General features: G+C 42.9%; 1 protein-coding gene across 3 annotated transcripts in view; it reads left to right on the forward strand.

Annotated features, from left to right (window-relative positions):
* The window catches only part of DZIP1 (DAZ interacting zinc finger protein 1), a 65,090-nt gene that overhangs the window by 21,179 nt on the left and 29,352 nt on the right, over nucleotides 1–14,559 (forward strand). For all 3 annotated transcript variants that reach the window (XM_011975433.1, XM_011975434.1, XM_011975432.1), the window contains 5 exons: nucleotides 213–374; nucleotides 2,673–2,810; nucleotides 5,381–5,443; nucleotides 12,716–12,856; nucleotides 13,401–13,449. In XM_011975433.1, coding sequence (XP_011830823.1) covers nucleotides 213–374; nucleotides 2,673–2,810; nucleotides 5,381–5,443; nucleotides 12,716–12,856; nucleotides 13,401–13,449 — 553 coding nt within the window. The remainder of the gene's footprint in view (nucleotides 1–212; nucleotides 375–2,672; nucleotides 2,811–5,380; nucleotides 5,444–12,715; nucleotides 12,857–13,400; nucleotides 13,450–14,559) is intronic.

Below are 14,559 nucleotides of genomic sequence, written 5' to 3' on the forward strand. Positions count from 1 at the left end.
GGATGTAAGGACAAGAGGATTCTGTGTGCTGCCTTTAGTTTAGAAAAATCTTTGTGCACAGACCTGCCATGATAGGAAATGTTATTACAAGCCCAACTGAAATAAGCAATACTAGCTAACATTTTTGAAGTGATGCTATGAACTTTTATTTTAAATATTGCTTATTTTCTTCAGACCAGAACTTTTAAAGCTGTGTATTAAAATAATTTCAGGAATATGAAATGCAAAAAACAAAAGAGGAAGACTTTTTGAAGTTATTTGATAGGTGGAAAGAAGAAGAAAAGGAGAAACTAGTTGATGAAATGGAAAAAGTCAAGGAAATGTTTATGAAGGAATTTAAAGAATTAACTTCAAAGAATTCAGCATTAGAATATGTAAGTATTAAACCTAGAAGTTCTTATGGTATTGATTGCCTTGAGAGGTGGTGTTAGAATGGCATTAAGGCCAGGGGATCCAGCAGTTACTTTACGGTACCCTGGTGCAGACATTCTTCTCCCCAAGAGTCTTGAGGGAGGCATAGAGGCGACAGAGTGAGTCAGAGGTGTTTTGCTGAGAATGGGAGCTTTGGCCTTAAACTCCAGTGCAGAACACTCGTGGTGAGATATAGAAGACCCTCTTCTATGAAGGTCCCTCTTTTCTTATCTGGTTAGGTTAGCCTTGAACTGTAAACTCCTCCCTGAGTTTTGGAACTTTCCACTATCCAGTGGGAATGGAAGAAAGCAGACCCAGAAAGACTAAGAACCCTTGCCAGGCCCCCTCCTCAACCCAGGCCCGGGTAGGATCTCTAAAGCAAGCAAGTTATGGCTAAATGAGCCCCTCTCCCTTATGGGAACAGCCCTGGTCCATACAGCCCTGGCCTCATGCGTAGATGATACCTGAGCTGCTTCTTTAGAAAGAAGCAGCCAATCCATCAGTGTCCTCCTGCTAAGAATTCTAAGCTCCCTGGTTAGATTTGACGTAACTCTTCTTTGGGGAAAAGGTAGAAAGGAAGGGAGCTGAGCAAAGGTCCTTGAGCTCCCTCTAGGGGCCAACAAGTTTTATAAACAAAAATAGAGAGATTTTTGGAATTCACCTGAGGGCTTTCCTAAAACTCTTTAAACTCTAGCATGAGGTTTGGTGAACGATGGCCCATGAACCAAGTCCAGCATACCACCTGATTTTGAATGGCCTGTGACATAAGGATAGTTTTTATATTTTTACTTTTTATTTTTTTCGAGACAGAGTCTCTGTCACCTAGTCTGGAGGGTAGCGGCACAATCTTGGCTCACTGCAACCTCTGCCTCCTGGGTTCAAGTGAGTCTCGTGCCTCAGCCTCCTGAGTAGCTGGGGTTACAGGCACATGCCACCACACCCAGCTAATTTTTGTATTTTTGGTAGAGACGATTTCACCATGTTGGCCAGGATGGTCTCAAACTCCTGGCCTCAAGTGATCCTCCCACTTGGGCCTCCCAAAGTGCTGGGATTACATGTGTGAACCATTGTGCCCAGCCAGTTTTTACATTTTTAAAATGTTGGAAAAAAAGAAGACTATTTTGTGACACAGGAAAATTTCATTAAAGTTCACATTTCAGTGTCATGAGTGAAGTTTTATTGAAACACAGCCATGTTTGGTAATTTACGTGCTGTCGGTGGCATTTTTGTGCAGGAGCGGTATAGTTGAATGTTTTGTCTGAGACCTCGTGTTATGAATCTACATGATTTATAACTGTTGCTATTGAGCTTGGCTACCTGCCTGAGGTAGTGTTTGTCAGGTTTGTTCACCAAAGAATTTCTCTTTTTTTCTCCTTTCCCTGCTGTCCTTTCTGAAATGAAGTCACTATGAGCAGCCTACACTGAGGAGAGGAGAAGTGCGCTCCCCTATCCTTTTGTTTTTGAAGTTAACATGTTACCTTCTGTGGTTTTCTGAGGGTTTTTGCCATGAGTAACATTAGGAACAACATCAAAAGAAAAGGGTAAAATTAAAACGTTATGTCCCTAATGGATTTACTGATGTGGTCCCTGGACAGTGTTGGCCTCTCACTAAACTAGCTTAAGAACCAGGTGCATTCAGTTCTTCTGTTTCTGGTGCCTATTAAGTGCCCATAAAAAATTTTAAGCCCCAGCTGGGCCTGATGGCTCACATCTGTAATCCCAGCACCTTGGGAGGCTGAGGTAGGCAGATTGTTGTGTAAGCCCAGGAGTTTGAGACCAGCCTGGGCAACATGGCAAAACCCTGTCTCTACAAAAAAATACAAAAATTAGCCAGGTGTGATGGTGCACGCCTGTAGTCCCAGCTACCTGGGAGGGGTGCTGAGGTGGAAGGATTGCTTGAACCCAGGGGTTGAGGCTGCAGTGAGCCATGATCATATCACTGCACTCTAGCCTGGGCAACAGAATGAGACCCTGTCTCAAAAAAAAAAAAAAAAAAAAATAGACTCATTTAAGATTAGAAAGTTAGATTTTCCTTCCCCCTTTTTCACCCTGTACATATTCTGATAGGAAGACCAGCAGGCAGTAGAAACAAACCAGTAAAACCACAGGGAAGCAGAAGTGGGAGAAGCTTCCAAGAGCATCCAGGAGCATCCAAGAGGGCAGTCAGATTTAAAACACAGCTACGTGCTCCCTGATTTTATTCTCCGTTTCAGTCTTACAAAAGTCTAACTGTAGTACTGAGCTTGAATTTTATCTTATAGCAACTGTCAGAAATCCAGAAGTCCAATATGCAGATCAAGTCCAACATAGGCACATTAAAAGATGCACACGAGTTTAAAGAAGACCGTTCTCCATATCCCCAGGATTTCCATAATGTCATGCAGCTTCTTGATAGTCAGGTACGTGCAAGTGGGTGACAGCTGCAGTGGATGCCTTTCTTTTTCTTAGCGAAGTAATTTACAGTGAGTGTCATCTGCAGAAAAAGTGTGTGTCTTTTTCAGTAACCATGAAAGTGACTAGCTCTTATTTTTCTCCTGCAACATGCCTAAGTCATAAGAGGTGTTTGTTACACGCTTGCTGTTGGCAAATAGCATACACAACAGTTGGCAAAACTGTTTTGTTTCTTCTCTCCATAAAATCAATTTGAATTGGTTAGTATAACCTAGCTATTCATTTTTCATCTTTCAGATGTAGCTTTCAATTTCAAAAGGCGTAGAAGGGCATATTGAAGCACCAGATTTAGTTTTAGAGTTTAAATATACTGCTAATTGTATTTTTAGTAGAAATGGAGTTTCACCATATTGGCCAGGCTGGTTTCCTGACCTCAGGTGATCCACCCACCTTGGCTTAATTAGCTGGACGTGGTTGCAGATGCCTGTAATCCCAGCTACTTGGAGGGCTGAGGCAGGAGAATTGCTTGAACCCAGGAGGCAGAGGTTGCAGTGAGCTGAGATCACAGCATTGCACTCCAGCCTGGGCAACAAGAGTGACACTCAGTCTCAAACAAAATATATATATATGTGTGTGTGTGTGTGTGTGTATATATGTGTGTATGTATATATATACGTGTGTGTATATGTGTATGTGTATATATACGTGTGTGTGTGTATATATACACACACGCACACACATACACGTGTATATATACATACACACGTATATATACACACACATATATATGTATACACACACACACACACACACACACACAGCTAACTGGCCAAGATCTCTTACATTTATGAGACAATCACTTTTATATGGAAGTGAACTTCTGTAATCAGCACAATCTTCATCATGGCTATTTTGGTCACAGCGGTTTAGGGGAACAATTTTTTTTAAACTAGGAAGAAAATAGAGATGAGAGCTTATGAATTCAGGATTTTTTTTAAAAGCCTGGGTCATTCTAAAAAAGGTAAGTGGACTTTGGAAATAGGGATCACTGCTTCTTGCTTCAGTGCTCACGTCTTTCCTCCCCTACCCAAATCTACGTGCTCCACTGCAGTCAGGCTGACCATGTCCCTGTCCTGTCTGAAGTCCTTCAGTGACCCTTATTCTGGACTTCCCACCAGCTTGCAGGGTCCTTTGGGTTCTGATCCCTGGGACATCTTTCTCTGTTCTTTGCTTTCCTGGCACTCCAGCGGCCCAGCAGCCCATGCCTCTGAGAACATGGCCTTCTGTCTTCTTCCTCAGTTCTGGCTGCCTTCCTGCCTGTCCTGCAGCTCCCAGTTTTCGGGACCTGTCTTTTACTCATTCTTTAGTATTCAGCCAGGGGGGCAGGTACCACTTTCAGAAAGTTCTCCTGAGCCTCTAGGCTATAGCATTTCTGTAGTCCCTAAGTGGGACCTGATCACATACACATTGTATGTGGATTCTCCATGGCTGTGTCTACTCACCTCCCATGCAGAGCAGGGCCTGTCTCTTAATCTTCTTTTAGCCTGCCAGTGGCCATCCAGCGAGGTGCCTGGTATATGGTAGGAAACCAGGAGCTGTGTCCTGAACCGAACTGTTGACATCTGCTTCCAGCAGGCTGGAAACTACAGCTGGTCACTCATGAACTGAAGGACATGGTTCTAAAATCCTAAGGTCCCACCTAAATTTCTTCTATTTCTGTTCTGTGAGTTGTGTTGTCAGTTCAGAACCCATGGCCTCAGAAACCTTGGTGTTTCCTTTTGGCCTCTTAGGTTGGCAAACTAGCACCTACTTTTGTAAATAAAGTGTTACTGGCTATGTCCCAGTAACATTTTATGAGTGCTAGTTCATTTACATCTTTTCCATGGCTGTTGTCCCAATACAGTTGTGGGATGACACAGCTGTATTGTGTTGTGTTGTGACCAAGTTGTTTGGCCCCCAGAGCCTATGATATTTACTATTAGCTCCTTACTCAAAAATTTTTGCTGACCCCTGCCTTATGGTATAAGATTAAAACCAGATGCAAATGTATTTAAGCATTTTTGACTGTGTATATTCTAAAAAACACCAGCTGTATTAGTCTGTTCTCACACTGCTACAAAGAACCACCTAAGACTGGGTAATTTATAAAGAAAAGAGGTTTAGTTGACTCACAGTTCCATAGGCTGTGCAGGAGGCATGGCTGGGGAGGCCTTAGGAAACTTACAATCATGGCAGAAGGACAAAGGGGAAGCAAGCATGTCTTAAGATGGCGGAGCCAGGAGAGAGAGAGCGAAGAGGGAAGTGCTACACACTTTTAAACAACCAGATCTTGTGAGAACTCACTCACTATCATGAGAACAGCAAGGGGGACATCCACCCCCATGATTCAGTCATCTCCCACCAGGCCCTTCCTCCAACACGTGAGATTTGAGTGGGGACAGAGAGCCAAACTATTTCACTAGCTAAAATTTTACCAGATAGATAGTTGGGTTTCATAGGTATTCACTAAAAAGGAAGCTTCCATATTGCATAGATCTCATTGTTACAGTTGTACATAAATTATTCTTTTATTTTGTAGGAAAGCAAATGGACAGCTCGAGTTCAAGCTATTCATCAAGAACACAAGAAAGAGAAGGGTCGGGTAAGGTTAAGAAACCAATGGCTTCAAGTGGGCCATGTTTTAAAGGAATATTTGCTTTTCTTTTTCATAAACATAATATTTGCCCACTTAATAACATTTGGGGAGAAATGTGTAGCAAAATTAAAGTTACCTATAATTCTAACACGAACAATAACCACTGCTACTACTTTCTTATAATTTGTTTCAGTTTTCTTTTATGCATTTCTGTAAGTGTAGAACCTCATATATACATAGCTTTACAACATTTGAATTATGTTTCATAGGTTTGTACACTTTTCACTTTATATATCATAGACCTTTCCTAAGTTTTAAAGTATTCTTCAAAATCATGACTTTTAATGATGTCATGATGATCTTACTGGATGTATCATAAGTTACGTAATCATTTCTTCATTGTCAAATACATATTTCTGATTTTTTTGCATCACAGAACTGCAATGTAAGTAATTTTTTCAAAAGGCAAGAACTGTTTACATTAAAATCACTTTAATGAAAACAAGCTTTTAATTATGACACTGATTCTCTTTCACCTGAGTACATCAGAAATTTAAGTGTTAAAATGTGTTTACACTAGTGCAAAACATCTAAAGTAGATGTATTTGAGAAGATCTTAAAATAGGAAAACTTCTGTTTACTTTTTCACTTGAAATTGTATTTTGTACCTTAGTATTTCTTGTAGATCTTTTCTGAATGGAAAAAATGTTTCCTCTTTTGCACATTTTCTAATATTACCATTCTTAGTAGAATATTAAACAACAAAAGATCATATAATATATATGTGTATAATTGCTAGGATGAAGTGTGTTCAGATGATCAAAAAATTTATCAGCTTATATTTCTCCAAAGTGGAACAAATACTGAGGAAGATGCGGGTAAAAAAGAAACTGTGAACAGTACTAGAGCCAAACTAAAGCAAAGCAAACAAAAACTAAAAATATTTCACAAAACATCTGCAGTTCTTGAGGAACTTCGATGGGAAAGTTAGACATTAATCTACCTTTAAGATTGTATCATTTCCAGAAAATGAAATAGGAACCACTATTTTTCCTCTATTCCATTTATAATATCATTTCATCATGCAAATTTATAGTGATAATACACAGACATAAAACCAATATACATATCTATATACATACACATATACAGTATATTGAAAATTGTATCACTGATGTGGCAGTTCAATTTAGGAGATATTTACTGAGCATCTGCTATGTACTACACTTTATAAGGCTAAAAAGAGGTGTGGAACAATGCCTGCCCTCAGACTGCTTACAGTACAAAAGGAGAGTAGGAGTGAGGCTACAGATACGGGAATCAGGATGGGATAAATGCAGAGTGCCCTAGGGACTGAACGGAGAGAGTTTCTTGAAGTGGGGTTAGGGCTGTGTGTGGATCATGCCCGTGTTTACTTCTTCAGCCTAAACAACTCTTCTGAGTTCCAGATTAGGTAGCCAGCTTGTACTCGACATCTCCATGGGCTTCTCAAGTGCAACATGCCTAAGATGAAGTTCTTGGGTTTGTTCCCCAGACGTGGCAAATGTCACCCTCGTTCCTCCAGATGCTCATCTTGATTCCACCTTTCTCTCTCCCCGAGTCCAGGCTGTCTGCAGGGCTCGCTGTATGGAACCAGTTCTTCTGTTTCCTGTTGCCTCTACCACTAACTAAGCCTCCATTTCTGAATGGGCCCCAGGGTGGGTCTCCTCAATTCCAGCCTTCCCCTTCCTTAGTTTGCTCTCCACAGAGCCAGAAAAATAACCTGGCTGCTGGCCACCATTCTAGCCTCAGCCTGACCACCCTCCCCCCTCCCGGAACCTCCTCTTTCCAGCTACGATTCTAATTCTAATTCTGCTAATTTCTAGAACATTCTGGCCTTTTCCTCTTTTATACCTGGTTGTCATTGTTGGGAAGCCCTTCCGCTTTCTCTTCACATGGCTACCTCCTTGCCCTCGGTATGAGTTTTCTATTCTGTGTAGCAAATGACCACAAATTGAGTGGGTGAAAATGGCATGTATTTCTCTTCTCAATGTATAGGAGTCCAGGCAGGGCTTGGCTGGGCTCAGGGACTCACAGGCTGCATTGAGAGTGTCAGCTGGGCTGTGTTCCTGTCTGGGGTTCCTTGTGGTTATTTGAAGGGCTGAGACAATTAGGTCCCAGAGGCTGCTACTCCTCCATAGCAGTACACAGCATGACGACTTCAAGGCCAGTGAGAGTGTGTCTCTCTTGCTTACATTCTCCCCCTTCAGGAAGGGCCTGGGACTTCTTACTTTTTGTTTTTTTTTTTTCTTTTTGGTGGAACAGAGTCTCACTCTATTGCCCAGGCTGGAGTGCAGTGATGCCATTCTGGCTCACTGTAACCTCCGCTTCCCGGGTTCAAGTGATTCTCCTGCCTCAGCCTCCTGAATAGCTGGGATTACGTGCCACCATGCCGAGCTAATTTTTGTATTTTTAGTAGAGACAGGGTTTCATCTTGTTGGCTTGGCTGGTCTCGAGCTCCTGACCTCAGGTGATCCACCTGCCTTGGCCTCCCAAAGTATAGGGATTACAGGCGTGAGCCACCATGCCCGGCCTGGAACTTCTTTTAGGGGGCTCACCTGAATAAGACAGGCCAACACAGGATAATCTTCGTTTTCATAACCTCAAAGTCTGCAGATTTGGGACTGCAATTGCATCTCCAAAGTCCCTTCACCTTTGCCATATTCTGTGGTTGAGAAGCACAATGTTCTCTTCAGACCAAGGGACAGCATCACACAGGGGTGTACACCAGGAATGCAACCTTGAGAGCCCCCTGAGAACCCTGCCTACCCCACTGCCTCTGGCCTCTGGGCCCTGGTCACCTGATGTCACTCTATCCAAGTAGGTAGTCCCTTTTTTTATTATTCCCATCACATCTCAAGCAGAGCTCTGAGCACTATTTTAAATAGTTTACTTGCTTATTTGTTTCCTTGTTTGTTATCTGTCTCTCCAATCATATCCTTGGCCCTCTGAGTAAAGGGCTCTATCTGTTTCGCTCTCCATTGTCTTCCCAGCATCCACTCATGTGCCTGAAATGTGGTTGGCACTCGCTACACACTTGCAGAATGAAAGTGGAAGGTAGCTAGACGTCTAGCCAGGGCATCATTCAGCCTTGTTTTCATAGTTGGAGAAAGGCTGATTGTAGGGTTCAGAAGAGCAGGGTTACCAGAGTTGTCTGGAGGTCTAAGCACCATCTTCTGTAGGGAGGACACTAGTCCAGGTTTCCACCCTGCACCTAGGGAGCTGCCCCCGTGGCAATGACTGTGTAGTTAGGACGATGGCATTCACCTCCCAGCATATTTTATCTATGGCAGCTAAGATGCAGGATCCCAGGAGCAGTGGACGGTAGTTTCTCCGCACCACAAGTGGCTCCACTGTGCAAGGAGTGTTCTCCTTTGTCCCCCTGCGTTACACGGAAGCAAACGTGGCCCGTTCTTACCGTTCATGTCCTGGTGTCCTGGCGCTGACTCATACTGGCTCTCAACTGTGCACATTTCTCCTCATCAGGGTGTTTTGTTTTGTTTTGTTTTGAAAGCTGATTAACCAGCATACCATTGGTTTCATGGGAACATTTAGAAATAAATGGATATTTGTATTTGCCATATACTTAATCCTTCTAAGAGTTCTATGAGGTAGGTGCTGTCACCCATTTTACAGGTGAGGAAACGGGCTTAGACAGATGCTGTCTTGCCCACAGTCGCTGGTATTTGAATGCAGGCCCTGTATACTCCAGGGCCTACTACACTGGCTGGCCTGTCTAGCTCCAGGCACTCACCTGTGAAGCTCCCAGCTGGGAAGGAAAACAGGCAGTGACAGCTTCGAGTGGTTGCTTTTCTGTAAGAACGCAGGATCTTTTCTTTGGTTGCTCTAACATGGTAATCCCTAACCAGGGATGCACTTCGGAATTATCTGGGACTGTTTTCCAAAGTACACGTGACCAGCTCCACTCCCTGAGATCTTGATTTAGTAGGTAAGTCTGGGACACATGGATTTTGGAAATAAACAAACCAAAAGCCACCCCGGCTATTCTGTTTTGGATCTATGGTTTGGACCACTGCTCTTAGATCATTAAAATCCCTACTCCTATTCTTCAGGCCATCTTTCTAGCATTGGTATTTAGGGACAGAATTCAGGTTTCTTTATTAATCGGTGGGCCGAGGTTGGGGGTGGAGTTTTTAAATCCTGGCTCCTTTAAAGCCATCTGTATTTCAAAGCAGTTGTGGGAATTTCAGTGGCCTCTCGCTGGAATAGAAAGCGAGTTACAGTTTTTACACTTTGTCATTGAGTCATGATAGAGAGAAAGACTGACGGTTGTCACTGAGGAAGACGGTGAGGCCTTTCCTGGTTTTGAGTGGGGCACACCTCATGTACTGGGTATGTGAGGGGGATTTGTGCCACCGGTAGGCTGCACTCCTTCCTTGTCTGTTGATTTGGCTTGTTTAGAAGCTGCTTACCTCTCCCTTCTTTTCTCTTAAACCCTAACAGAGGGGTGAATTCAATCAGGTTTAGTAATCTCTGCCTGAGACCTAACTATTAATTATTCCACATGATTGGTGCCTGCTATTCCCACAATGCACATATTGTATTTCTCTGTTTAGGGGAAGTTGCATTTGCCAACTTTCTATTGATTTACCTAGATTCTTGGCAATTTTTTTTGTTTTAAATAACATTGGTAAGAGTTCAGAGGCAGTCACAGATAAGCGATGGCATGCCCTTTTTACCCAACAGAAGACCCTTGAGAGCTTGGGAGGTTGTCAAATGGTCACATAATGAAGGAAGGGAGGATGGAGTGATGTGGACCGGTAGGGAAAAATGCGTAGTGCTTGAAATGGGATAATAGAAAATGGGCTCATGAGCTGCAAACTTCAAAAAAATTTCTGGCTGTGTTTGCCTAGACCCTCTCCATTCCTCTCCCCACAAACTTAGATTTTCCCCCATCTCCTTTCTTCCTGGGGCCTGGAGCAACTCCCCATGTAGTTGATCAAGGCCAAGATCCTAAACCTCCATCCAGCAGCCTGGACATTTTTACTGGCTTTTCCTTCTATTTTCCAGCTCAACGTTTCCCAGACTGCTTTGGAGGCCACTTTTCCAGGGGCCTGTAAGGATGAAAGCTCTTGGCAATGCCCTCCTTGGGGGAGGTTCTTAGTATCCACTAGGATAGGAAAGATTCTTTTTAGGTTTCACTCGGAAAATCTTTCTAGATTGGTTCCACCCAGTGTTTGTCCAGCCTCATAGGATCACGGAGATTTCAGAGGCAAAGCCATGCAGGATGCTAAGACACTGCTTTTTTTTTTTTTTTTTTTTTTTTTTTTTTTTTTTGAGACAGGGTCCTACTCTCTCGCCCGGGCTGGAGTGCAGTGGCATGAGCATAGCTCACTGCAGCCCCAACCTCCTGGGGTCAAGCAACCCTTCCACCTCAGCCTCCCGAGGAACTAGAACTACAGGCTCACCCCACCACACCTAGCTTAAGTTTTAAAACTTTTTGTAGAGACAAGTCTTACTGTGTTGCCCACGCTGATCTCCAACTCCTGGACTCCAGCGATTCTCCCTCCATAGCCTCCTAAAAAAGCACCGACCTTGAAACGTGCATGTGAAAGTTTAAGTCTGGGCTCTGCCCCCTTCAGCTGTTTCAATTAGGGCCAGTGACTTTACCTTTCTAGACTTGAGTTTTCCTATCTGTACAATGGGGCCAAAACATGTGTCCGTAAAATTGTGGCATGGACTCAGCAAAATGAAGTGCATCTAGTACACAGTGAGTGTTAATTTTCTAAAAGCAAGCAAATGAGGAAATGCTGGTCTAGGTGCCCTTATATGCTTATCTCAGGCATGGATACTTCCTGCTCCTTTATTTGATCAGCATCGCCTGTCATCACTTCCAGGCCATAGACTTGGAATGTCCTTCACCCCAATTATCAAGCCTTTTTTAAAAAATTTTTTATTTTTTTGAGATAGAATCTCACTCTGTCGCCCAGGCTGGAGTGCAATGACATGATCTCAGCTCACTGTAGCCTCTGCCTCCTGGATTCAAAAATTCTCCTGCCTCAGCCTCCCGAGTAGCTGGGATTACAGGCGCCCATCACCACACCTGGCTGATTTTTGTGTTTTTATTAGAGATGGGGTTTTGCCATTTTGGCCAGGCTGATCTCAAACTCCTGACCTCAAGTGATCTGCCTGCCTCGGCCTCCCAAAATGTTGGGATTACAGGCATGAGCCATGGTGCCTGACCTCAAGCGCCCCCCACCCTTTTTTTTTTTTTTAAACCTTCTCTGTTTAAACAACTACTGAAATTGCTTTAAGCACCTTTCCTTCAATTATTGAAAACAAATTCTTCTTGAATTCTTTTTGTCCAGTCTATGATCTTCCATGACATTATCTCTAAAGATGAATATATCTGCGTGTCTGTGTCCTCTGCTTCTCTCCCTTACTTTCCCTCCCTCCCTCTTTCCCTCTAATCTCCATCATCCCCCCTCTTTTTCTCAGTAAACATTTATCAGTAAACATTTCTTAGAAAACCTGCTAAGGGCCAGGGATTGGGCTAGTTTCTGGGAATATAAAATAATTAAGATGTGGCTGGGCATGGTGGCTCACACCTATAATCCCAACACTTTGGGAGGCCAAGGCGGGTGGATCGCCTGAGGTCAGGAGTTCGAGACCAGCCTGGTTAACATGGTGAAACCCCGTCTCTACTAAAAATACAACATTTAGCCAGGTGTGGTTGTGTGGGCCTGTAATCCCAGCTGCTCAGGAGGCTGAGGCAGGAAAATTGCTTGATCCCAGGAGGCAGAGGCAGCAGTGAACCAAGATTGCTCCACTGCACTCCAGCCTGGGTGACAGAGCGAGACTTCATGTCAAAAAAAAAAAAAAATTAAGATGTGCTCTCTGGCCTAGGATGGGCCAGGTGGCATGTGAAGGACAGGACTGCAGGAAAAATTTAGTACTGAGGGTCAGAGCCACTCTGCAGGAGAAGCCTGAATCCTTTATCATTGCTCATCATGTGTTATTTCATGTTATGTGCTCTAGTTGGCTTAGCTGCTCCCAGTATCAGCATTGTCTGGGGTCATGAGCTCCCTTGGGAACACAGATGAAGCACCTAGAGCAGCCAGGGTCAGGATCTACCATGATCAAATATTTTTTCAATGGTTTGATGTGCATGGATAGCATCAGGCCAGCAAAACAGGCAGGGCACGTACCTGAAATCTGGAGAATGAAGACATTTGACATGCAGCTTACAGACAGATGCCTTTCTTAACTGTTTTTCAGCTCCTGTCACATATAGAGAAACTTCGAACCTCAATGATAGACGATCTAAATGCAAGCAATGTTTTCTACAAGAAAAGGATAGAAGAGCTAGGGCAGAGACTTCAGGAGCAGAACGAGCTGATTATAACTCAGAGACAGCAGGTATGTCTGGCGACAGTGTGGCACCGTGCTTCTTTAAGCAACGCAGTCTATCTAAGAACATGTGTTTTTTACTTTAGAGCATTTGTAAGTGGTATAAGGTGAGGAAGATGGAATATTTTTCCCCTTGTGATTGCTTATAAAAGCTAGTGCAATAAAATACATTTTTAAAAGGTGTTGAAAAGTAATATGTTGAAGATTTATACAGTTAAAGTTCAAAATTAATTTGATTTGAAGGTAAATAAGAATTTCATTCAGTAATTACCCTGAGAAGCAGCCAAATCCAAATGCAACTTAAAAAACTTTTTTTGTTATTTTATTTTAGACTCAAGGTGTACATGGACAGGTTTTTTACATGAATATATTGTGTACTGGTGAGGTTTGGGTAATAACTTTTGCCTCTATGCTTTTAAAGTCCACAAGCCCTATGTCCCTGGATGATTTAGTGAAAAGGTTAATTTACTAACAACAGTATCTGTCCATTATCCCATGTGTGTGTCCCTGTCTAACTTCAGACATATCACTAGAAGACTGTATTTCTTTGCAGATTAAAGACTTTACCTGTAATCCAGTAAACAGTATCAGTGAACCCAAAGGTAAGTGGATGGGATCCCGGTGCTGGCAGCGAGGGGACCTCCCCAACTGCGCTGGGCTTCAGAAGAATGTGGGCCCCACTTGTTTATGTGTGCTAAGATGGCATTCTTGTTGTTGTATTAATTTGGTAGGTTTGTCCTCTATTATTCTAATTTGAGAGATTTGTTACCACAACCCAGAAAGGTGAAGAATTTAAAAAATCTAAACTATCACGTAGTTGTTTCATTTTTTTAATCAGAGTACTTTTAGGCACATAATACCTACTTGGGAACCATTTGCGTCTTAACTTATACACCGTAGAACAGAGTTATGTGTATAAAAGCACAGGGTCTGTTGACAGATTGGGTTCACCTGCCATCTCTGGCACTTCATAGCTTTGTGAATCTCTGCCTCAGTTTCCTCAGCTTTATAGTAGGAATATGAATAGTGTTTCAGTCTGTTTTCTCTGCTATAATAGCATACCACAGACTGGTATTTATAAAGAAACAAAGTTTCTGGAGGCTGGGAAATCCAAGAGCATGGTGCTGACGTCTGGTGAGGGTCAACCTGTGGTGCAAGGCATCACCTGGCCAGCTAATGCATGGACAGAGAAAGGAAATTGGGCCAAACTCATCTTTTAAAATTAGGAACCCACTCTCAATAACCAACCCATTCCTGCCACTATTGCCATGTAACATTGTTACAATGGCAGTTAAATTTCAACTTGCATTTTTGAGGGGACATTCAAGTCATAGCAAACAGTAACTACATCATAGGCTTGTTATGAGGATTAAATGGGATAATATACCTATTAAGCCCTCATTAAGTTAGCCATTATTATTGATATTAAGCTCTTAGTAGGCCAGGCACAGTAGCTCATGTTTGTAATCCCTGCACTTTAGGAGGCCAAGGCAGGAAGATCACTTGAGGCCAGGAGTTCAAGACCAGCCTGGACAACACAGCGAGTCCCCCTTCTCTAAAAACAAAAAATAAAAAATGAGCTGTGCATAGTGGCAGGTACCTGTAGTCACAGCTACTCAGGAGGCTGGGGTGGAAGAATCACTTGAGCCCAGAAATTCAAGGCTGCAGTGAGCTGTGATTCCACCACTGCACTCAAGACTGGGTGACAGTTT

The sequence above is a fragment of the Mandrillus leucophaeus genome, unplaced genomic scaffold, assembly GCF_000951045.1.
Source record: "Mandrillus leucophaeus isolate KB7577 unplaced genomic scaffold, Mleu.le_1.0 Scaffold1559, whole genome shotgun sequence".
Lineage (NCBI taxonomy): Eukaryota > Metazoa > Chordata > Mammalia > Primates > Cercopithecidae > Mandrillus > Mandrillus leucophaeus.